Source organism: Hypanus sabinus, chromosome 5, assembly GCF_030144855.1.
Source record: "Hypanus sabinus isolate sHypSab1 chromosome 5, sHypSab1.hap1, whole genome shotgun sequence".
NCBI lineage: Eukaryota > Metazoa > Chordata > Chondrichthyes > Myliobatiformes > Dasyatidae > Hypanus > Hypanus sabinus.
Window position 1 is genome coordinate 94,821,509 of NC_082710.1, and position 26,507 is coordinate 94,848,015.

A 26,507-nucleotide genomic window follows, 5' to 3' on the forward strand; every position below is an offset into this window, starting at 1 on the left:
TGAGGATAATCATGATGGAGGTGTTGCTGCCTGTCCTAACTCTGTTGGTTAGGATGTCAAGGATCCAATTGTAAATGGAGGTGCTGAGCCTACCATCTAGGAGTTTGGAGATGAGTTTGCTTGGAATTATAGTATTGAAGACAGAGCTGTAGTCAATAAACAATTGTCCAGCAATGGTGTCATTATGTTTAGATGATCCATTGATGAGTGTAGAACCAGGGAGATGGTATCTCTTGAACTGCAGTGGGTCGAGATTGTTCGAGTTGCTGGATTTTTTGAATATTGTGACCAATCTGGTAACATCATGAACAATCTGGTAATGTCATGACCAATTTGGTAACATCAGGATTAATCCTGTAGTGTCAGAATCAATCCGGTGACGTCAGGATCGATCCGGTAAGGTCAGGATTAATCCGGTAATGTCGTGATCAATCTGGTAGTGTTACCTTCTTTTGTTTTAGGTACCAGAATGATAGAGATCTTCTTGAAGCAGGTGGGATCCTGGGATTGATGCAGGGAGATATTAAGATATCTGCAAATACTCCTACCAACTGAGCAGCACAGGATTCAAGGACACCATTGGGGTGTCCATCAATGCCCGATGGTTTCTGGGGAAGAGTGAGCTGATGGCTGCCACAGTGACCGTGGGTACAAGTGCTCTGAAGTTTGTGGGGGCAGCTGGTGACACTCCTTCCCCTTTATGTTAGAAATGTGTGAAGCTCATTGGGAAGGGATACGTTGTTATTGGCGATAATGACTGACATAATTTTGTAGTCCGTTGCAGCGTGTAAATTACAACTGACAGCTCAAGTCTGCAATGGTATTGTCTCTTGGCATCCTGATAGCCTGACAAAAGTCATAACTCAATTTTTTGTTCCACGTTTTGAACTCCGCAGTCCCACTTCAGAAGGGAGTGGGTATCCCAGTTCATGCATAGTTTCCGTTTTGGGAACAGTTACTTTGTCCTCTTTGGTACACAGTGCTGACTAAGTATGTGAAAGCTGTGGCATACTTATCTAGGCTAGCTGCTGAATCTTTCGATGTGAACCAGCCTACTGACTCAAAGTCATTGCGTAGAAGTTCACCTCTGTCCTCGGACCAGCACTGTATGACATTCTGGACTGACAACTTCTCTGCGGGTCATCACCTCATTGTGGTGGAGGGGTCTGTGAGCTCCTGAGATCTTGAGAGCAATCAACTGAGACCTCAACAGTGAAGGTGGCAGAAGATGATGACACATCACAATGGCAGTGAAGGTGGAGGAAGGTGATGACACATCACAATGGCAGTGAAGGTGGAGGAAGGTGATGACACATCACAATGGCAGTGAAGGTGGAGGAAGGTGATGACACATCACAATGGCAGTGAAGGTGGAGGAAGATGATGACACATCACAATGGCAGTGAAGGTGGAGGAAGGTGATGACACATCACAATGGCAGTGAAGGTGGAGGAAGATGATGACACATCACAATGGCAGTGAAGGTGGAGGAAGATGATGACACATCACAATGGCAGTGAAGGTGGAGGAAGGTGATGACACATCACAATGGCAGTGAAGGTGGAGGAAGGTGATGACACATCACAATGGCAGTGAAGGTGGAGGAAGATGATGACACATCACAATGGCAGTGAAGGTGGAGGAAGATGATGACACATCACAATGGCAGTGAAGGTGGAGGAAGATGATGACACATCACAATGGCAGTGAAGGTGGAGGAAGGTGATGACACATCACAATGGCAGTGAAGGTGGAGGAAGGTGATGACACATCACAATGGCAGTGAAGGTGGAGGAAGGTGATGACACATCACAATGGCAGTGAAGGTGGAGGAAGATGATGACACATCACAATGGCAGTGAAGGTGGAGGAAGGTGATGACACATCACAATGGCAGTGAAGGTGGAGGAAGGTGATGACACATCACAATGGCAGTGAAGGTGGAGGAAGGTGATGACACATCACAATGGCAGTGAAGGTGGAGGAAGGCTGCAGCAGTGAATCGTCCCCAGTAGTCTTGCATTCCATGCCACTGGACCCGGACCCAGATCTGTCAAGGGCCATGTGGTGGCTGCCCGTGCATCAGCCTCTTCACTTTAAACAACGTCAAACACAGGCTTTCTCCATTAAAGGAATCCACCCTAACATCCCAGATTAAGTCCCGTGGCAATCAGCAAGTGGTGAAGGGGGCAGGATTATGAAGTCTGGAAGCCCCTCAGCAGCTGCAGCCACAACTGATCACCCTATTAAGGATCCACTCTGCTCATCCAACTCAGGGAAGGGGCTGGAAAAGATACTCTAAAAATAGCCTACCCCGAAAGCTCCAGTCTGGATTACAGTGCCCAGAGGGATCACCATATACAGCCAGAAAGAAAGAAACATGATCTTCTTGCACACTCTTAAAGGTAGTGCAACCAGAGAGGAAAACTGCAAATATCTCCAAAGAACTGAGGAGGTGCCAGATTGAATTAACTGCTCTTTCTGAAACCCATCTGGCACATGAAGGGCAACTGAAGGGGCAGAAGGGTGGATACACCTTCTCCAAGGGAAGGCAGCTGACGAGCCCAGGATTCATGGTGTTGGGTTTTCAATAAAGAAACAGCTGGTCAGACAATGTTCTGAACTTTCTATGGAGAACTTGACAATCCGTTCAATGCTTTCCAACAACCAGATGGCAACCATTATGAGTGCTTATGCATGAACTCTTGAATGAAAAAGAGACCTTTTCTGCTTGTCTAGAGCTGACACTATCAAGCACCCCCAAGGTTAAGATAATTCTCTCAGGGGGCTGCAATACCAGGGTTGGTTGAACTCTCCTTGACTTTGCCGTCGACTGAGCTAGGAACCACCATGATGCAAATATCACAAAGGCCTTGGCTGGCGGAGATAATTGCTGGAAAGATCATCACCTGATCCATCGGACTCACAGAAAAGAGAAGGGTCCATAGAAGCAAACCAAGCCAAGACTAAACATGGAAAGCTGGTTTGACACTGCCACCCAATAGCATCTTCAGGCCTCATCTGGGAAAACCTCCAAAAGGAATTTCTGCAGGAAATTGAAGAACACTGGCTCTGTTTAAATCGACCATCCTCAACACCTGCAAAAACAAGTTCAGAAAACATCAGGATTGGTTTGATGAAAACAACATGAAGTTGGATAATATGTCCAAGATAAGGAAAGCCTTTTGCGCCTGGCAGAATGACATTGGCAGCAAGACCAAAAGAGAAGCTTACACCAGAGCCAAGGCAAGTATCAGCACAGGGTGAGAGAGCTAAAGAACTCTTTGTAGAAATCCAGAGACTGGCAGACTCTGGCACCACAAGAGGCTTCTTCAATGTCATCAAATCAGTCTATGGTCCAAATTACTGTAGATTAAACCCTCTACGCTCAAAGGATGGAAAGAATTTGCTAAAGGATTGGAAGAATATCAACAATCGATGGAGAGAGCACTTTTAAGAACTTCTTAACTGCAACAGTTCTGCTGAACCAAATGTTCCTAACCAAATCCTCCTAACCAAATCTTCCAGAGACCTTAAGAGAAGACATGTGAGAACCTTCCAGTATGAAAGAGGTCCATGAAGCCACCAGGAGCCTGTAAAGCAACAAGCCCACCATTCCTGACAGGATCCTAGCAGGAAGATGGATAAGCACTCCTGCACCACTTACATGCCCTACTCCTGAATATCCAGAAAAAGGAAGAACTGCTCTCAAAGCTCAGGGATGCTCTAATAGTGACTATATTCAAGAAGAGAAACTAGATTGGGACACTTACAAAGACATCTCTCTTCTAGTAGCAACAGGTAACATGTTTGCACGTATCCTTGTCTACCAACTTCTTCCACTATCTGAAGTACTCCCTGAATCACAGTGTGGATTCTGACCATCTAGAGGTACTGCAGACATTATCTTCACAACATGTTAATTACAGGAAAATGCCATGAACAAAGGCATCCCTTGAGATTTGAAAAAGTAGACTGCCAAGTCCTCTGGTGTAAACTATCAAGACATGGCTGTCCAGACAAGTACCTACAAATCCATGATGGCATATCAGCCACAGTATTCAGCAATAATGGTGTTGAATCAGAACCCTTCACTGTCAAGCAGGATTGTATCATTGCACACACACTATTTGCCATTTTTATTGCTGCGGTCCTTCCCCTCCTTGGACAAGATCTGCCACAGTCAGATATAGAGGCTTTTCAACTTTAACCAGATCAAGGCCAAGATCAAAATCAGCATCACCAGCATTATAGAGTTTCATATCTGGATGACAACGCCATCACAACACACTCGGCAGAATAACTGAATGCCTTTGCCATATAGTGTCTTGAGTCTTGTTCTGAATTTAAAAAAGACACAGGTCCTGTATCAGCCACTACCATTTATTCAACCCTCCAGAAAAAATGACGATATTGTCCTTGAAAATGCAGAACACTTTCCCTACATTGGCAGCATCCTCTCCTCAAAAGCAGACATCAACACAGAAATCATCCCCCACCTGAGCAGTACCAGTGAAGCCTATGCAAGATGAAGGGTAAGAGTCTCTGAAGATTGCACCCTACATGTTCAAACAAAACTTGTGGTCTATAGAGGAGATGTCCTGCCTACATTCCTGCATGGAAATGTATCATGGACCACCTACAAGATACAAGTAAAACCCTAGAACAATACTCCCAAGACCCTTACAAAAGATTTTTAGAATCATCTGAAAGGACGGGCACAGTAACAACCAGCATACTGGAGGAGGTCAACATGAACAGCAACACCAATTCCAATGGACAGGTCAGGCCAACCAGGTGCCTAACTTAAGTCTCCCCAAAGAGATCCTTTACTCCCAATTGAAGCAAGGCCAGTGAGCCTCTGGTGGGCAGTGGAAATGCTTCAAAGACAACATCAAGATCAGCCTGAAGAAATTCAACATTATATCTAAACACTGGGAATCAATTGAACTCAATGGATACACCCGGAAGAAACCTATTCAAGAGGGAGCTGCGCTACGTGAGAGCAACTTCTGCTGTGCCACAGCTGGGAAAGGAGAGAGTGAACATCCAAAAGACCCAATCACTATCCACAACCACCACTTACTCTATCCCACACTGCACCTGAATATGTGGATCCTGGATTGGCCTCTACATGTACTTGAGAAACCCACCAATAGACAACCCTTTAGAAGAACATCACACTCAACTCGACTCAAGAGATCGCATTATGATCATTCTGCAATATGGCTACCAATTCGTGCATACAAAGTCCAACAGAAAAATACCAAAATTTCCATTTTGATGTTGCTTAAAGAGGGCTGATTGCTAATTAAGGCACAAAAAAAAACAAGAACTTAAAACGGATGAAATAGGACCAGGTATAATTCAATTGGAGCTCTGGGATTATTTATGTCCTCTTCACAACTTACTTTTGCATTAACAGCAAGTCTGACTACTGTACATTGAGTGTAAATTGTTGAGGTTTCAATAATGATCTCTGTGGAGTTCAGATGGTTGTCTATCTGTGGAGTTCAGTAAGGGCTGCACTACTCTGAGGAACCAGGCCCAGAGTTACCACGTTGAATAGTCAGAACAAAATTGGGTGTGGAGCGGGGAAGGGAAGTGCTTGGATCAGGAAGTAAGGAAGAATCAAGCTGATGTTAAGTCCCAGTTCAAGAAGCGCAGATCAAGGAAGTGCAATGCAGAGTTAAGAGCCATCAGCTAGATGGGAAAGAGCAGGGCATTAGTACCAAAAAAGTGTGCCAGAAGTAGGTAAGAGAACTTAACTGAGTGGACTTCTAGCATTCCAGTTGGTAGCTCAAGTCAAGCCACTTTTATTGTCATTTCGATCGTAACTGCTGGTACAGTACATAGTAAAAATGAGACAGCATTTTTTTCAGGACTATGGTGTTACATGACACAGTACAAAAACTAGACTGAACTACATAAAAAACAACACAGCAAAATACTTCACTAGACTACAGACCTACCCAGGACTGCATAAGGTGCACAAAATAGTGCAGGCATTACAATAAATAATAAACAAGACAATAGGGCAGTAAGGTGTCAGTCCAGACTCTGGGTATTGAGGAGTCTGATAGCTTGGGGAAAGGAACTGTTACATAGTCTGGTCCTGAGAGCACGAATGCTTCGGTGCCTTTTCCCAGACAGCAGGAGGGAGAAGAGTTTGATGAGGGGTGCGTGGGGTCCTTCATGATGTTGTTTGCTTTGTGGATGTAGTGTGTAGTGTAAATATCCATAATGGCGGGAAGACAGACCCCGATGATCTTCTCAGCTGACCTCACTATCCGCTGCAGGGTCTTGCGATCCGAGATGGTGCAATTTCTGAACCAGGTAGTGATGCAGCTGCTCAGGATGCTCTCAATACAACCCCTGTAGAATGTGATGAGAATGGGGGGTGGACTTTTCTCAGCCTTTGCAGAAAGTAGCTGCTCCTAAAGTAGCACCATTAAAAATGGCTGTTTAAAATATGCCTAATCAAAGCTGCACCTCAGAACAAGGTGATCTAATTTCCTGACTATGCTCAAAATGAAATCAAATCACATCTGACACAGAAATTATTGCAAACCATTGCAAGCATGATTCACATTTGGAGTTATCCCAAAAGACCTGCAGAATTGTGGGATTTGACTGGGTAATCATCGCAATTTTCTTGCAGCCCAAATAATAACCAATATCCATATGCAGAGCTCACAAAATATATGGGCATTCTTAAGATTTTCCAGGCCAGTATATTGAAAAGTCTGCTAATTCCTCTACAATGCAATGTCTACCTACAATTATTCCTGTTTTGGGAATCTGATATAAAATGCAACCACAAACACAAGAAAGGTCCTGATAAAGGATCTCAGCCCCAAATGTTGACTGTTTACTCATTTCCACAGATGTTGCCAGGCTTACTGAGTTCCTCTGCATTAAGTCTGTTGCTTAAAATCCGCTGACTTATAAATCAAAGCTCAGAAATCTTCACTGAAGCAAGCTTCTTCCATATGCACTTTGTTCAGGCACTTCATGTGGTTAAATGAAAAAAGAATTTTCCAAATCCAAAGATTCCCTCAGTTACTAATCCAACAGAACCAAATTAAATCTTATATTTATTAAAATGTAGAAATAAGACTGAGACAGCGCTTTGAATAACGTGCAGAATTCTGATATAGTAGCTGTAATTAAATGGAGTCACAGAACGAACAGAACTGTAAATTATGTAATTCAAGGAATGAAATTTTCATAGCAAAAATGGAGAAAAGAAAGCTTGTTGAAGCTGTGATATTAATTAATAATAATGATATTGGTCATGACACCAAAGCTTGAAATGGAAACTGGTAATCCCTATTCATTCAGATAAGATTACAACAGTGGTTACATTACAAAAAGAAGGAAAACTACACAGCAGTTAGGAAGAGTTTGGTGATATTAAACGTTCAAATAGTTATTGCAGAAAGGATGAAGATTGAATGTGAGCAAGCGGATGGACAAGGGTGGCACTGTAGCGCAGTGGTTAGTGCACCAGCAATCACTGATAGCGTTCAATTCCCGCAGCCGTCTGTAAGGAGTTTGTGGCCATTTGGATTTCCTCTGTGTGCTCAGGTTTCCTCCCACATCCCAAAGACATACAGGTATGGTTAGGGTTTATGAGTTGTGGGCATGCTCTGTTGGTGACAATGTGCTAGTTCGTAAAGCAAGACAATGAATTTCATTGTATGTTTCAATGTTTAGATGTATGTAAAGCTAACAAAGCTAATCTTTAAGCTGGATAGATTTAGCTTCAATGTGGCTTGGCCCAGTTCTTGGGTACAAAGTTTGCAGGCAAGTTGAGAGAGAGCATTTGGTCCAATATAATTAGGTAAGCGTTGGTAGTGCAGAGGTTAGATGACCAGACTAGCAGTACATGGTTCTAGACTAATGTCCAAAGACCTAAATTCAAATCCCACTCTAACAGTTGTGGAATTTAGCTTCAGCTGATGACCGAATGTTTAAAAACAAGAACCATTAATATGGCAATTAGAAACATGTACTGGACAAAGGTAAAAGCAGATGTTCAATCATAATTACTCATTAAATACTGGCATTCCAGTGATATTTTTTTTGAAATCATGGAATTCAGGTGGTTACAAAGTGCAAAGTTAAATATATCAGGAGTGGAGTAAAGTGAATTATTCTATTAGATTAACCGATTCAGAAGGAAGAAAACACAGACGCTAGCTTGATGCCCCTAATTGCTTGCATCATAATAGATAATCCCTGTAATCTGATGAGAAAACCAAATGTATTACCATTATGTAATACATTTCTGGGACTACAAATTGTTTGAATAGTCTGTAACAAAGTTTCTCTGTTGTTCAGTTGTGTATATTTTCCCTGTGGCATATGATTTGCAATTTCATAGGTTGATACCTAATGACAACCATCAAAACTTTTTGCAATTAAAATTCAAAGTAACCTGCTGATGCTGTTAAAATGATTTATTAGAATCTCACCTTCATATCCTTTGGGGTGTAACCATGCCACAAGAAATTGTATGATTTAATAGGCTCAATCCTAATGTTGCTGACACGATTTCCATCTCGAGCAAAGTCTGTCACAGCTGTCACAAACAGAGTACTTCTTGCGCAGCCCCCTGCCACACAAGGTATCCGTATTAAATCCACCTGGCATGAGGAGAGTGCTACATTCAGGGGTGAAGAACTCTGACTGTCTGGAAACACAACAGCAAATGAAATCATTAAAAAGATATTGAACATGTCTCATTTCTTCATAGATACAGAGAATCAGCTCATAACATAACACGAAGACAATTAATTCTGAGACGTTATCATTCTTAATTTGAGACACAAATGTGAAATTCTGATTCAGCATAGGAACAGAGAAATCAGACCTAAATTTGTTCTTGGTAATTGTTTCTTCAATTTCATATGTATATTGATGATGGCGAAAAGTGTCATGAATCACAATAATTGTCAGTATTCGTCTCCGACAAGAGGAAATTATAGGAACTGTAAATACCACTACAGTGTCATACATTTTAGCTCTCATTTCTGCAATCTGAGTGAGTAGAAATATACGTATGCATTTTGACATTGTTAAAGCAATAACAGCATAAAGGAACACTGTTTCTGGAAGTACAAAAGTGCACTGAGCAGCAACAGTTCATTTAGAATAGACCATGGGTGTTTCATCGTGCTCAAGCTGTTTATCCCATTCTGCTGGTTGCTCCTCATAAACTTTAAAGTTCACCTTTCTGAGGTTAATTAGATTTCTTCAAAATGAACCAATGGACTTCACTTTAAGAATTACTTGTGGCAGAAGATTCCATTCTGATACCCTCCTGTGCTGAACAAAATGTCTTTCGTATGAAGTCTTTGCTTTAGATTATTTGAAATGTTGTGCTCTTTTTCCACTGCCATTCACCTTAATCTGTTCCAAGCTCCAGAATCAGAATCAGATATATTATCATTGACATATAGTGTGAAATTTGCTGTTTTGCAGCAGCAGTGAAGTACAAAGACAGACAAAATATAAATAGTGTGAAGAAAGAAATAACAAGTTGGTGTTCATAGACATAGGGAGCATTCAAAAATTTGATGGTGGAGGGGAAAAGGCTGTTCCTAAATCATTGAGTGTGGGTCTTCAGGCTCCTGTATCTCATCTCTGATGATAGTAGATAGTAGATGACAAAGGAAGTCAGAGATTGCATACATTAAAAAAAGGAAGTATGACAGAGCTAAGGTGAGTGGGAGGACAGATGATTGGGAAATTTTTAAGGAACAACAGAACTTAACTAAAAAGGCAATATGGAGAGAAAAAATGAGGTACAAATGCAAGCTAGCCAGGAATATAAAGGAGGATAGCAAAAGTTTTTTTAGGTATGTGAAGAGAAAGAAGATAGTTAAGAACAATGTTGGGCCCTTGAAGAATGAATTGGGTGAAATTGTTATGGGAAACAGAGAAATGGCAGAAGAATTTAATGAGTACTTTAGATCTGTTTTCACTAAGGAAGACACAAGCAATCTCCCAGATGTATGGATGGGCCAAGGACATAGAGTAACAGAGGAAATGAAACAGATTGACATTTGGAAGGAACCGGTGATGAGTAGACTGATGGGACTGAAGGCTGACAAATCCCCAGGTCCAGATGGTCTGCATCCTAGGGTACTAAAGGAGGTGGCCCTGGAAATTGTGGATGCATTGGTAATCATTTTCCAATGTTCCTTAGCTTCAGGATCAGTTCTTGAGGATTGGAGAATGGCTAATGTTATCCCACTTTTTAAGAAAGGAGGGAGGGAGAAAACAGAGAACTATTGACCTGTCAGCCTAACATCAGTAGTGGGGAAGATGCTAGAGTCCATTATTAAAGATGAAATAGTGGCATATCTAGATAGCAGTGATAGGATTGGGCCGAGCTAGCATGGATTTACCAAGGGTAAATCATGCTTGACTAATCTGTTGGAGTTTTTTGAGGATGTAACCAGGAAGTTAGACAAGTTAGATCCAGTGGATGTAGTGTACCTCGATTTTCAGAAGGCATTTGATAAGGTCCCACATAGGAGATTAGTGGGTAAAGTCAAAGCTCATGGCATTAGGGGTAAGACATTGACATGGATAGAAAACTGGTTGGCAGATAGAAAGCAAAGGGTAGCGGTGAATGGGTGTTTCTCGGAATGGCAGGTAGTGACTAGTGTGGTGCCACAGGGCTCGGTATTGGGACCACAGCTTTTTACGATTTACATCAATGATTTAGATGAAGGCATTGAGAATAACATCAGCAAGTTTGCTGATGATACTAAGCTGGGTGGCAGTGTGACATGTGATGAGGATGTTAGGAGAATTCAGGGTGACTTGGATACGCTGGGTGAGTAGGCAGATACTTGGCAGATGACATTTAATGTGAGTAAGTGTGAGGTTATCCACCTTGGGAATAAGAACAGGAAGGCAGATTATTATCTGAACTGTGTAAAGTTAGGTAAGGGAGAAATACAAAGAGATCTAGGAGTTCTTGTTTATCAGTCGCTGAAGGTGAATGAGCAGGTGCAGCAGGCAGTGAAGAAGGCTAATTGAATGTTGGCCTTTATTACAAAGGGAATTGAGTACAAGAGCAAGGAAATCCTCTTGCATTTGTACAGGGCCCTGGTGAGATCACACCTGAAGTACTGTGTACAGTTTTGGTCTCCGGGGTGAAGGAAGGACATCCTGGCTGTAGAGGAAGTGCAGTGTAGGTTCACGAGGTTAATTCCTGGGATGTCTGGACTGTCTTACGCAGAGAGGTTAGAGAGACTGGGCTTGTACACGCTGGAATTAAGGAAATTGAGAGGGGATCTGATTGCAACATATAAGATTATTAAGGGATTGGACAAGATAGAGGCAGGAAATATGTTCCAGATGCTGGGAGAGTCCAGTACCAGAGGGCATGGTTTGAGAATAAGGGGTAGGTCATTTAGGACAGAGTTAAGGAAAAACTTCTTCTCCCAGAAAGTTGTCGGGGTCTGGAATGCACTGCCTCGGAAGGTAGTGGAGGCCAATTTTCTGGATGCTTTCAAGAAGGAGCTAGATAGGTATCTTATGGTTAGGGGAATCAAGGGATATGGGGACAAGGCAGGAACCGGATATTGATAGTAGATGATCAGCCATGATCTCAAAATGGCAGAGCAGGCTCGAAGGGCCGAATGGTCTACTTCTGCACCTATTGTCTATTGTCTATAGTAATGAGAAGAAGCACGTCCTGAATGGCGAGAGTCTTTAGTATTGGACATAGGTTTCCTGGAGCAGTGCCTCACCAGTTAGAATGCTCTCCACCTCACTCCTATAGAAATGAGAAGTGACATACCAAAGCACACGATCATATCTTTCAAAGTCTGTGAAATGAGCTTTCCAACATTGAATATACAGCAATTGTTCTTCGAGCAAATAGAATCTTTCAGCATGTCAATGCAATTCCCTACTGCCTCTAATCCATTTAGTCATAGTCATAGAAAAGTACAGCATAGAAACAGGCCCTTGGGCCCATCTAGTCCATACAAACCATCTAAACTGCCTACTCCCATTAACCTGCATGGGGACCATAGCCCTGCACACACCTACCATCCATGTACCTCTCCAAGCTTCTCTTAAACGTTGAAATTCAGTTTGCATGCATTGACAGATCATTCCACACTCTCATGGCCATAGAACACTACAGCACAGTACAGGCCCTTCAGCCCTCCATGTTGTGCCGACCCATATAATCCTTTAAAAAAAGTACTAAACCCACACTACCTCATAACTCTCTATTTTTCTTTCATCCATGTGCCTGTCCAAGAGGCTCTTAAATACCCCTAATGTTTTAGCCTCCAACACCATCCCTGGTAAGTCATTCCAGGCACTCACAACCCTCTGTGTAAAAAACTTACTCCTGATGTCTCCCCTAAACTTCCCTCCCTTAAGTTTGTACATATGCCCTCTGGTGTTTGCTATTGGTGCCCTCGGAAACAGGTACTGATTGTCCGCCCTATCTATGCCTCTCATAATCTTGTAGACCTCTACCAATTCCCTCTCATTCTTCTACGCTCCAAAGAGAAAAGTCCCAGCTGGGCTAACCTTGCTTCATATGACTTGTTCTCCAAACCAGGCAACATCCTGGTAAATCTCCTCTGCACCCTCTCCATAGCTTCCACATCCTTCCTATAATGAGGTGACCAGAATTGAACACAATACTCTAAGTGCAATCTCACCAGAGATTTGTAGAGTTGCAACATGACCTCTCGACACATGAACTCAATCCCTGTTAATGAAGCCTAGCATCCCATACACCTTCTTAACTACCCTATCAACCTGTGCAGCAACCTTGAGGGATGTATGGATTTGAACCCCAAGGTCCCTCTGTTTATCCACACGCTTAAGTAACTGACCATTAATCCTGTACTCAGTCTTCTGGTTTGTCCTTCCAAAATACATCACCTCACACTTATCCGGATTGAACTCCATCTGCCATTTTTCTGCCCAACTCTGCAGCCTGTCTATATCCTCTTGTAACCTTCGACAACCTGCAGCTCCATCCAAAACTCCTCCAATCTTTGTGTCATCTGCAAACTTGCTCACCCATCCTTCTGCCTCTACATCCAGGTCATTTATGAAAATCACAAATAGCAGGGGTCTCAGGACAGATCCCTGCAATACTCCACTAGTCACCGACCTCCAAGCAGAATACTTTCCTTCCACAACTACCCTCTGCTTTCTTCCTTTAAGCCATTTTTTTATCCAAACAGCCAAGGTTCCACTTATCCCATGCCTCATAACCTTCTGGATGAGTCTTTCGTGAGGGACCTTGTCAAATGCCTTGCTAAAGTCCATGTAGACCACATCCACTGCCCTACCCTCATTAAATTATTTTGTTACCTCTTCAAAAAACTCAATCAGGCTCATGAGGCACGATCTTCCCTTCACAAAGCCAAATGCTCGTAGATCCTATCCTTAAGAATCCTTTCCAGTAGTTTGCAGTCCACTGATGTAAGACTCACCGGTCTATAGTTCCCAGGTTTCTCCCTATTACCTTTTTTGAACAAGGGAACTACATTTGCCATTGTCCGGCACTTCCCCTGTAGCCAAAGAGGATTCAAAGATCATCGCTAGTTCTCCAGCGATCTCTCCTCTCAATTCCCACAACAACCTGGGGTGTATCACATCCACCCCAGGGGATATATCAATCGATGTTTTTAAGAAGATTCAGCACTTCTTCTTCTGTAATCTCCATATTGTCCAGCACACAGGCCTGTTCTATTTCAACCTCACCCTGATCAAGATCCTTTTCACTTGTGAATACTGAAGCAAAGTATTAATTTAGGGCCTCACCAAACTCCTCTACCTCCAGGCACTGAGGAGGCCCTCTTTATCCTTTAGTGGTCCCACCTTCGTTCTCATCATCCTCCTGTTCTTCACATATGCATAGAATGTCTTGGGTTTCTCCTTAATCCTACATGCCAAGGCCTTCTCATGCCCCCTTTGAACTCTCCTAAGTCCTATCTTTAGCTCCTTCCTGGCTACCCTCTATTTCTCATGAGCCCCTCCAAACTCCTGCTTCTTATATCTAACATATGCTTCCTTTTTCCTCTTGACGAGTTGCCTCACGTGTTTCGTCAGCCGTGGTTCCCTTTTCCTACCATTTTTTCCTTGTCTCAGTGGGGCAAACCTATCCTGAACCCAGCTCAAGTGGTCCCTAAACTTCTCCTACATTACTTCTGTGCTTTCTCCTTTGAACATCTGTTTCCAATTTACTCTCGCTAGTTCCTGCCTCATCCCTTCAAAGTTAGCCCTTCCCCAGTTAAACACTTTACCATTTCATCTGATTTTATCCCTTTCCATAGCTATGCTGAAGCTAAGGGAGTTGTGGTCACTTTCACCAAAATGCTCCCCCACCAAGAGGTCTGTCACCTGACCAGGTTCATTACCCAGAACTAGATCCAGTATAGCCTCTCCTCTTGTCAGCCAGTCCACATACTGTGTCAGGAATCCTTCTTGAACACACCTGACAAATTCAGCCCCATCTGTCCCCCTTGCACTCAGGAGATGCCAGTCAATATGAGGGAAGTTGAAATCACCCATAACTACTATCCTGTATTTTGCGCACCATTCTAAAATCTGCCTTCTTATCTGCTCCTCGGTGTCCCGAGGGCTATTTGGGGGCCTATAGACGACTCCCAGCACAGTGATTGATCCCTTCCTATTTCTGACTTCCACCCAGACTGACTCTATGGACACTCCCTCTGCAGCGTCCTCCCTTTCTGTAGCCGTGATACTATCCCTGACCAGCAATGCTACTCCCTCCCCCTTTTCTACCTCCCATTATATTCCTTTTAAAATACATGAACCCGAGGACCTGCGTCATCCAATCCTGCCCTTCCTCCAGCCAAGTTTCAGTAACAGCCACATCGTAGTTCCACGTACTAATCCATGCTCTAAGTTCATCCTCCTTGTTTCTAATACTCCTAGCATTGAAATAGACACATTTCAACCCTTTAACTGGCTACAATTATGTTCTGTCCCTTGCCTGTCCTTCCTCATCAACTCAGAACTCTTAGCATCGTGCCCTTGTCCTTCTACCTTAATTCCTGCACTCACATTCTAATTCCCACCCCCCCCACCAAACTAATTTAAACCCTCCCCAATAGCTCTTTCAAACCTGCCCACCAGGATATTGGTCCCCCTGGGATTCAATTGCAACCCGTCCTTTTTGTACAGGTCACATCCGCCCCAAAAGAGGTCCCAATGATCCAGAAATCTGAATCCCTGCCTCCTGCTCCAATCCCTCAGCCACGCATTTATCCTCCACCTCATTCTATTCCTATTTTCACAGTCGCGTGGCACAGGCAGTAATCCCGAGATTACTACCTTTGAGGTCCTGCTTTTCAACTTCCTTCCTAACTCCCTGCAGTCTTCTTTCAGGACCTCTTCCCTTTTCCTACCTATGTCATTGGTACCAATATTCACCACGACCTCTGGCTGTTCTCCCTCCCACCGCAGGATACCTTGGACGCAATCAGAAACATCCCGGACCCTGGCACCTGGGAGGCAAACTACTATCCAGGTTTCTTTCCTGCATCCACAGAATCGCCTGTCTGACCCCCTGACTATACAGTCCTTATCACTACTGCCTTCCTCTCCCTTTCCCTACCCTTCTGAGCCATAGGGCCAGACTGTGCCAGAGGCATGGCCACTTTCGGTTCCCCTAAGTAGGCTGTCCCCCCCCCCCCCCCCCCAGCAGTACTCAGACAGCAGTACTTATTGTCAAGGGGAACAGCCACAGGGGTACACTCTAGTACCTGACTCTTCCCCTTCCCTCTCCTGACTGTGACCCATTCCTCTGTCCCCTGTGGCCTCGGCGTGACCACCTGCCTAAAGCTCCTCTCTATCACCTCCTCACTCTCCCTGACCAGACGAGGGTCATCCAGCTGCATCTCCAGTTCCCTAACACGGTCCCTTAGGAGTTGCATCTTGATGCACCGGGTGCAGATGTGGCCATCCGGGACGCCAGGAGACTCCAGGACCTCCCACATCTGATACTGACTACAGAAAACCGGCCTCACACACATACTACTTCCTTTTGCAATCAACAACTGCCTCGCCTTGTCCCATTACTGCCGAAGCCCGTTGAGCCAAAGCCCTTTCACTCTGCTGCCCGCTGGATATGGCTGCCTTCTTTTCAAACTGTTCACGCTCAACTGGCTGACGTCACACACCTGCGCAGTCTGGCCTCTCTCTTCCCCCAAGAACTCAAAATATCTTCCCACTGGAAATCCTTAGGTGCTCTCCCTCTGCCTTCTTGTTCTGAAATTGAATAAAGAAGTTTCCCTCATATTCCCCTCAAACGTTCCACTTTTCACTTTTAACCCATGACCCCTAGTTGTAGGCCCATCCAACTGGGCCTAGAGGAAGTGGAGTAATGTACCAAAAATTTGCAAAGACATTTAGTCAAGTCAAGTCAAGTCAAATCGCTTTTATTGTCATTTCAACCACAACTGCTGGTACAGTACACAGTAAAAAATGAAACAACGTTCCTCCAGGACCATGGTGCTACATGAAACAACACAAAACTACACTAGACTACCTGGAAACAATACAAATGACACTAGAATATGTGAAACAAATCAAAACTACATTAGACCTCAGTCCTACACGGGACTACATAAAGTGCACAAGACATTGCAAGACTGTACCACGATTAATAAACAAGACAATAGGCACAGTAAAGGGCAAATTACAATATAATAATAAATTATGTAAATGTAAACAATGTCTTAGCAGGGATTGAGAAAGAAATGAGCAAAAATTGCAAAAGGAGTGGAGGTGTGTGTGTGTGTGTGTGTGTGTGTGTGTGTGTGTGTGTGTGTGTGTGTGTGTGTGTGAGAGAGAGAGAGAGAGAGAGAGAGAGAGAAAGATAAGTACAGATAATTAGGTAGGTCGGTGTCAGACTAGACTCTGGGAATTGAGAAGTCTAATGGCTTGGGGGAAGAAACAGTCTAGTCGTGAGAGCCCGAATGCCTCGGTACCTTTTGCGAGATGCCAGGAGGGAGAAGAGTTTATACGAGGGGTATGTGGGGTCCTTCACAATGCTGTTAGCTTTGCAGGTGCAGCATGTGGTGCGAATGTCTGTAATGGTGGGAAGAGAGACTCTGATGATCCCTTCAGCTGACCTCACTATCCGCTGCAGGGTCTTATGATCCGAGACGGTGCAATTTCCGAACCAGGCAGTGATGCAGCTGCTCAGGATGCTCTCGATACAACCCCTGTAGAATGTGATGAGGATGGGGGGGTGGGAGGTGGACTTCTCTCAGCCTTCGCAGAAAATAGAGACGCTGCTGGGCTTTCTTGGCTATGGAGCTGGTGTTGAGGGACCAGGTGAGATTCATCAGCAGGTGAACACCAAGAAATTTGGTGCTCTTAGCAATCTCTACGAGGAGCCATCAATGTTCATCAGAGAGTGGTCGCTCCGTGCTCTCCTGAAGTCAACAACCATCTCTTTTGTTTTGTTCACATTAAGAGACAGATTGTTAACTCTGCACCAGTCCGTTAGCCAATGCACCTCTTTTCCATATGCTGACGTCATTCTTGCAGATGAGATACACTGCAGTCATGTCATTGGCAAACTTGATGATGTGGTTCGAGCTGTGTGTTGCCGCGCAGTCGTGGATCAGCAGAACGAACAGCAGTGGACTGAGCACACAGCCCTGAGGGACCCCCGTGCTCAGTGTGATGGTGTTGGAGATGCTGCTCCCGATCCGGACTGACTGAGGTCTCCCAGTCAGGAAGTCTAGGATCCAGTTGCAGAGGGAGGTGTTCAGGCCCAGCAGGCTCAGCTTTCCAATCAGATGCTGAGAAATGATTGTGTTGAATGCTGAACTGAAATCTATGAACAGCATTTGAAAGTACGTGTCTTTTTTGTCCAGGTGGGTGAGGGCCAGGTGGAGGGTGGTGGCTATGGTGTCATCTGTTGAGTGGCTGAGACGATACACAAACTGCATGGGGCCCAATTAAGGGGGCAGCAGGGTCTTGATGTGTTTCAGAACGAGCCTCTCGAAACACTTCACGATGATGGATGTGAGTGCAAAGGGACAATAGTCGTTAAGGCAAGACACTGAAGCATGGTTTAGGTTTATGTACAGTCTTCCCATAAGTTGCTGAATGCCCTGGAACTTTCTGTCTTTAATAGCTGATAGACTTACAGCTTTACACTGTTTCACAATGGATTTTCAGCTTTTTTTGGTGAGGGAGTGGGTGAATTACATTTATTGCCAAGACATGTTCTTCTTGTATGAATATTCATGGTTCCAGTTTTGTGTCAATTGCTTCTAAATCTTTGTATCAGAGCCCAGCTAATCATCCACTCGGCAATTCACTCTAAACAATAATACAATCACTTCTCCAAATTCATCTGCATAACTTTTTGCAATTTCAGAACAGAAAAGATTGACAGATCATTTATTGTACTTAATGCTCTAGGCACTAGAAGTAGAATTTGAGATCAGTCCAAGTCGTAAGAAGTCTTCTAAATTTAATTTCTATCATTCAATCTGGAAATCGACTCAGTGAAAATTATGCAAAGTACTTTGACACAGTGAGATTGCAAGTTTAAATTTACACAAGCTGCAGCTGGCAGATTGCAATACAATACTGCAAACTCCAAATGTTCCTCCAGCCTATCTGACATTTAAGATAACAAGTTGTCTTAGTTAGTAGTCCCAGATCAGATAGTAAAATTTACTTACAACTTTGTTTTTGAAAAACACAATTAGATCTGGCATATAACAAGATGGCACAGTAACATGGATCTCAAGTGTTTGGGAATTGGAAGGATGGGAGAAACTTAAGAAAACTATGGATATGGTACAGAGCAAATTATTGGGCACATTTGCTGACAATCCGCAAGGTCCTATTAGGCTTCATTGAAGGGTTTTAAAAGAAAAGCAGGTGAGATAGTTCACGCATCGATTGAAATTTTTTGAGATTTCTTGGATATGGGGAAAACTCTACTTGATCGGAAAATTGTAATGAGATTCCTTTATTCAAAACGTGATGGACACTGAAAGCAGAAACTAGTGCCCAAGTCGCATCTGTTATTAAATAACAATTAATAACATCTGTTATTAAAATTCTAAAAGCTGAAGTTATAACAGTCGAGCACCTTGAAACATTCACAGTAATCAGGCAAAGCCAGCGAAGGTTTGGGAAGGAAAAATCTTGTCTGATCACTTTGTTGGAGGTGTTTGAAGAAGTAATGGATAAAGGGGAACTTATACTTAGTTTTCCAGAAGGCCTTTGATATTGTACCACATCAAAGGTGATTGTGATAAAGAAAAGCGTATGGTCTAGAAAGTAACCTACTAGCCTGGAAAGAAGATCAAATAACTAATAAGAAACCAAGGTGTAATGAGTGGCATGTTGAGGTCTCACCTTCTCACAAGTTATTGGATGAAGGCGCCAAAGACATGGTTACTAATGAGACAAAGCAACACACACAAAATGCTGGAGATACTCAGCAGGCCAGGCAGCATCTATGGAAAAAAAATACTGTACAGATGTGCTTGGATTTCCAGCATCTGCAGATTCTCTCGTTTGTTACTAATGAGACAAAGATGGGTAGAGGACAAAAGGGGATTACAGAGGGGATGGGTTAAGTGCATGGATAAAGTTTATTTAATAGGGTATAAGGAAAAATGTGCAGTTGATCCCTTTGGACGGAAAACTATAAAGTTGCAAATTTATAAAACTCTGGTTAGGCCATATCGGAAATACCACATACAGTTCTGCTCACCTCACAAAAGGAAGGATGTTGAGGCTTTGGAGAGGGTGCAGAAGAGGTTTACCTAGATGCTGCCTGAATTAGAGATCATGTGCTATCATGAGAGGCTGGAGAAACTTAGGAACACGAGTGAATCTGCAGATGCTGGAAATAAATAAAAACACAAGATGCTGGCAGAACTCAGCAGGCCAGACAGCATCTATGGGAGGAGGTAGTGACGATGTTTCGGGCCGAAACCCTTCATCAGGAGTGAAGTAACATGGGATGGTTGAGGGGGGATAAGAAGTGGGGGGAGGGATGAAGTAGAGAGCTGGGAAGTGATAGGCTGGAGGGAAATGGGCTAGGGGGAAGGTGGAGAATTATGGGAAATAAAAGAGAAAGAAAGGTAGGGCTGGGGGGAGATTATAGTGAGGGGGGAAAAAAAGAGAGAGAAAGAGAACCAGACTAAAATAATAGATAGGGATGGGGGTAAGGGGGGGGCAGGGGTATCAATGGAGGTCTGTGAGTTGAATGTTCATGCCGGCAGGTAGAAGGCTACCCAGGCGGGAGACCTGCGTGTGGCATCATCTTGACAGTACAGGAGGCCATGGACAGACATATTGGAGTGGGAGTGGTATGTGGAATTAAAGTGTGTGGCCACAGCAGGGAGATCCCGCCACTGCTGGAGGACTGAGCGCCTGTGTTCGGTGAAACGGTCTCCCAGTCTGCGGCGGGTCTCCCCAATGTATAAATGGCCACATCAGGAGCACCGGATACAGTATATCACCCCAGTTGACTCGCAGGTGAAGTGGTGCCTCACCTGAAAGGACTGTCTGGGGCCTAGGATGGTGGTGAGGGAAGAAGTGTGGGGGCAGGTGTAGCACTTCTTGTTTGCAGGGATAAGTGCCTGGAGGGAGGTCGGTGGGGAGGGATGGGAGGGGGAATGAATGGACAAGGGAGTTGCATAGGGAGCGATCCCTGCAGAAAGCCAAGAGTGGTGGGGGGGGGGGGGGGGGGAGATGTGGCTGCTGGTGGGATCCCGTAGGAGGTGGCAAAAGTTACGGACGATTATACGTTGGATCTGTAGGCTGGTAGGGTGATAGATGAGGATCAGGGGGACTCTATCCCTGGTGGGCTGGTGGGGGGATGGGGTGAAGGCAGTGGTGCGTGAAATACAGGAGACGCGATGGAGGGCAGAGTTAATAGTGGACGAAGTGAAGCCCCTTTCTTTAAAAAAGGAAGACATTTCCTTTGTCCCAGAAGGAAAGGCCTCATCCTGAGAGCAGATGCGGCGGAGACGGAGGAATTGAGAGAAAGGGATAGCATTTTTGCAGGAGACCAGGTGGGAGGTGGAATAGTCTAGGTAGATGTGGGAGTCTGTAGGTTTGTAGTAGACATCGGTGGATAGGCTGTCTCCGGAGGTAAAAACAGAAAGATCTAGAAAGGGGAGGGAGGTGTTTGAAATAGACCAGGTGAATTTGAGGGCGGGGTGAAAGTTGGAGGCGAAGTTAATGAAGTCAACGAGTTCAGCATGTGTGCAGGAAGCAGCACCGATGCAGTCGTCGATATAACGTAAGAAAAGAGGAGGACAGATACCGGTGTAGGCTTAGAACATAGATTGCTCCACATGGCCGACAAAAAGATGGATAAACTTGGGTTGTTTTCTCTGGATTGCCAGAGGCAGAGGGGAGATCTAATAGAGGTTTACAAGATTATGAAAGGCATAGATAGAGTGGACAGAGAGTATCTATTTCTCAAACTTGAAATGTCTGATACCAGAAGGCATACATTGAAAGTGAGAGGCAGTAAATTCAAAGGGGTTGTGAGGAGTAAGTTTTTTCACTCAGAGAGTTGGAGATGCCTAGAAAATGCTGCCTGATAGGGTAGCAGAGCCAAATACATTGAAGACTTTTAAGAGACAATTGGGTGGGCACACAGATGTAGGGAAGATGGAAGGATACGGGCATGGTGCTGGTAGGAGGTATTAGTTTCAGGGTGTTTTTTGATTTGCTTTTTAGCTGGTTCGGCAAAACACTGGGGTCAAACACCTTGTTCCTGTGGTGTATTGTTCTATGTTCTATTGTGGCGACCTATTTCCTGGCACATCCGAGCCGGCTCACAATTAGCCAGCGTTCCGGCTAAGGGAGATAGCCTACGGGGGTTTGTGAGTACGTGTCTTTTGGAGCATCCGCGCCTATGGGGGCCAGGTTGAGAGAGGCTTAAAAGCAAGGCCGGGTATTTCGAATAAAGTTTTCCTTCGACTGCAGTTACCGACTCCGTGTCGTAATTTTAGCACTGCGTGTAGCACACCGCTACAATTGGTGACCCCGACGGTCCAAACGATTTTTGGACCAGAAGTGACCGACGCTGCCTCTGTTCATGCAGTTTCGATGAAACTGCCGGGTTTCTGGACACAGCGACCGAACCTATGGTTCCAGCAAGCTGAAGCCCAATTCCACGTTCGGCAGATCGCCTCCGAAGACACCCTCTGCTACTACGTGGTGAGCTCCCTCAACCAGGACACAGCGGCCCAGGTCGCCGAGTTTGTACAGTTGCCCCCAGCAGACGACAAGTACACGGAATTCAAAGCCCTGCTCCTCAGGACTTTCGGACTCTCACAGCGCGAGCGGGCTGCCCGTTTACTGCACCTGGATGGCTTGGGAGACAGACCTCCATCGGCTTTAATGAATGAGATGTTGTCTCTGGCCGGCGGACACAAACCCTGCCTTATGATTGAGGGGGCATTCCTGGAGCAGCTGCCCGAGGACATACGCCTGCTGCTATCCGACGCGGATTTCAGTGACCCCCGGAAGGTGGCAGCCCGGGCGGACTTGCTGTGGAACACCAAAAAGGTGAGCAGGGCGTCCATCGCGCAGATCACCCAGCCACTCTCCCAGCAGCAAACCAGTCCAGGCCCGACCGCAGAGCCTGCCAACCCCAGGGGCAGGGGTGGGGGGCCCAACAAACACTGGTGCTTCTACCACCAGCGGTGGAGCACAGAAGCCCGCCGTTGTCGCCCGCCCTGCAAGTTCCCGGGAAACGCCCCAGGGCCAGCCGCCGCTGATGGCTACGGCGGCTGGCCATCGGGATAGCCTCCTGTAAGTGTGGGACAGAAGGTCGGGATGCCGGTTTTTGGTCGACACCGGTGCCGAGATCAGCGTTTTACCTCCGACGAGTTACGACAGCCGCAGCAGGGCACCGGGTCCCCCCCCCGAGGACCATGAACGGCAGCACAGTAAGGACCTATGGCACCCGTCAGGTGCAGCTACATTTCGGCTCCAGCCAGTTCACGTGGGACTTCACACTGGCCGCCGTAGCCCAACCGCTTCTGGGTGCGGATTTTTTGCGGGCTCACAGCCTACTGGTCAACCTGCCCAGGAAGAGACTGGTCCACGCCGAGACCTTTCAGACGTTCTCCCTGGGTGCAGCCCAGTTGCCAGCCCCTCACCTCGGCTCCATCACACTGTCCAACAACGACTTCACCAGGGTCCTGGCGGATTTCCCATCGGTTCTGGCACCGCAGTTCACAGCGGCCATGCCCAGGCACGGCGTACAGCACCACATCCCGACCCAGGGACCACCCCTCTACGGCCGCGCTCGGCGGCTTCCCCCGGACAAGCTCCGACTGGCGAAGGAGGAGTTCCAGAGGATGGAGGAATTGGGGATCATCCGGCGGTCCGACAGCCCATGGGCTTCCCCCCCTGCACATGGTGTCCAAAACGACGGGGGGCTGGAGACCGTGCGGCGACTACCTCAGGCTGAATCAGCAAACACCTGCGGCCACCTGAGCTCATGTACAGTGCTATCGACTGGGAACTGTTGGCGCTCTACCTGGCAATCTAGCATTTCAGGTACTTCCTAGAAGGTCGGCCCTTCGCCGCGTTCACGGACCACAAACCGCTTAACTTTGCGTTTACGAAAGCGTCCGACCCCTGGTTGTCCAGCCAGCAACGCCACCTGTCCTACATCTCTGAATACACGACGGATGTCCAGCACGTCTCGGGTAAGTACAATGTCATGGCGGATGCGCTCTCTCGCCCTACCGTTCATGCCCTTTCCCAAGGAGTAGACTTTGAGGCACTGGCAGAGGCACAGCAGGCAGATGAGGAGATTCCGAGCTACAGAACCGCAGTCTCCAGTTTGCAGCTCCAGGACCTCCCCATAGGCCCAGGTGAGAGGACCCTACTCTGTGACATCGCCACCAGCCAGCCCCGACCCGGCACCTTGGCGGCAGCATGTTTTCATCTCCATTCATAACTTGGCGCATCCCTCCATCTGGACAACTGTCCGGATGGTTTCCAGCAGGTTCGTTTGGCACGGACTCCGCAAGCAGGTCAGTGAATGGGCCAAAACGTGTATGCACTGCCAGACGGCCAAGGTGCAGCGGCACACCAAAGCCCCACTGCAGCAGTTCCATCCCGCCCACCGGCATTTCGACCACATTCATGTGGATATTGTGGGCCCCCTGCCAGTGTCGCGAGGAATGCGGCACCTCCTGACTGTCGTGGACCGGTTCACAAGATGGCCGGAGGCGATCCCGCTCACCGACACCACCTCTGAATCTTGCGCCCAGGCACTGATCGCCACCTGGATATCTCGCTTTGGTGTACCAGCCCACATTACCTCCGACAGAGGCGCCCAGTTCACCTCCAGCCTGTGGTCAGCTATGGCCAGCCTTTTGGGGACACAGCTGCACTACACAACAGCCTACCACCCACAGTCTAACGGACTAGTGGAGCGTCTCCACCGTCACCTGAAGTCGGCTCTCATGGCCCGCCTGCGAGGAGCTAATTGGGTGGACGAGCTTCCCTGGGTCCTACTTGGCATCCGCACGGCGCCCAAAGACGATCTGCACGCCTCATCGGTCGAGTTGGTGTACGGCGTGCCCTTGGTCGTCCCCGGGGAGTTCATACCAGCCCCAAGGGGGCAAGAGGAAGAACCCGCAGCAGTCCTGGGCAGACTACGCGAGAAGCTCAGTAACCTGGCTCCCATACCCACTTTGCAGCATGGGCAGAACCCGACCTGCGTACCCAAAGACCTGCAGAACTGTAAGTTTGTGTTTGTATGAAGGGGCGGGCATCGGCCACCACTACAGCGGCCCTACGAGGGGCCATTTACGGTTCTCCGGAACAACGAGTCCACGTTCGTGCTGGACGTTGGGGGGAGAGAGGAGGTTTTCACGGTGGACTGACTCAAACCGGCCCATGTGGACCTGGCGCAACCAGTCGAGTTTCCGGCACCGCGGCGCAGAGGCCGACCTCCCAAACAGGTTCCGGCCCAGACTGTGGACATTGGGGGGTGTATTGCCGGTTCTGGGGGGGGGGGGCTATGTGGCGACCCATTTCCTGGCACATCCGAACCGGCTCACAATAAGCCAGCGTTCCGGCTAAGGGAGATAGCCTACGGGGGTTTGCGAGCACAGAGCTTTGGAGCCTCTGCGCCACGGGGGACAGGTTGAGGGAGGCTTAAAAGCAAGGCTGGGTATTTCGAATAAAGTTTTCCTTCGACTGCAGTTACCGACTCCGTGTCGTAATTTTAGCGCTGCATGTAGCACACCACTACACTATGATAAAACATGTTATCTAAATGAACACAAAGGCACAGCAAGTAAGTAGGTGAGCCAGGTGGTATGTTAGCTCCCAAATGCCAGCGTCAGGGACATCTCGGATCGCATCCACAGTATTTTAGAGAGGGAGGGAGGGCAGCCAGACATCTTGGTACAAATTGGTACCAATGACAGAGGAGGGAAAATCAATGAGGTCCTGAAAAGAGAATTTAGAGAGCTAGGCAGAAAGCTGAAAAGCAGGACCTCCAGGATAATAATTTCTGGATTGCTACCTGTGCCATGTGCTCGTGAGGGTAGAAACAGGACGATTTGACAGATAAATGTGTGGCTGAGAAGCTTGTGCAGAGGGCAGGGCTTCAGGTTTTTGGATCATTGGGATCTCTTCTCAGGGAGGTATGATCTGTTCAAAAGTGACAGGTTGCACCTGAACCTGAGGTGGACCAATATACTTGCAGGTAGGTTTGATTAGAGTTGTTGGGGAAGGTTTGAACTAATTTGACAGGGGATGGGAACTGGAGTGAAGAGACTCAAGACAGATGGTAAAAAAGCAAAGATAGCATGCAGTCAGGCTGTCAGGAAGGGCAGGCAGATGATAGGACAAAATTACAGCCTGCAGGGTGGATATAAGTGCAATAGGGATGAAAAATCAAAAACGGTAGTAATTACAGCACTCAAGTATATCTCTATGCATGGAGTATTAGAAATAAGGTCAATTATCTTGTTGCACTCTTATACTTTGTCAGGTATGATGTTGTGGCCATCACAGAATTATGGCTGAAGAATGGTTATAGTTGGGAGCTGAATGTCCAAGGTTACACGTTGAATGAGAGGGATATAAAGGTCGGCAGAGGTGGTGGTGTGGCTCTGCTGGTAAAGAATGGCATCAAATCAGTGGAAAGATGTGAGATAGGATCAGAAGATGTTGAATCCTTGTGGGTTCAGTTCAGAAACTGCAAGGTTAAAAGGGCCCTAATGGCAGTTACATACAGGCCTCCCAATAGTAGTTGGGATGTGCCTGACAGATTACAATGGGAAAAAGAAAAGGCAAGTCAAAAGGGCAATGTTATGATAGTCCTGGTGGATTTTAACATGCAGGTCGATTGGGAAAATCAGGTTGGTAATGGATCTCAAGCGAGTGAGTTTCCTGAATGCCCATGAGATTGCTTTTCAGAGCAATTTGTCATTGAGCCTACT

General features: G+C 46.1%; 1 protein-coding gene across 7 annotated transcripts in view; it reads right to left on the bottom strand.

The window, feature by feature from the left end:
- The window catches only part of LOC132394289 (von Willebrand factor D and EGF domain-containing protein-like), a 311,753-nt gene that overhangs the window by 204,208 nt on the left and 81,038 nt on the right, over positions 1 to 26,507 (bottom strand). For all 7 annotated transcript variants that reach the window (XM_059970250.1, XM_059970251.1, XM_059970245.1 and 4 more), the window contains one exon: positions 8,481 to 8,698. In XM_059970250.1, the coding sequence (XP_059826233.1) occupies positions 8,481 to 8,698 (218 nt within the window). The remainder of the gene's footprint in view (positions 1 to 8,480; positions 8,699 to 26,507) is intronic.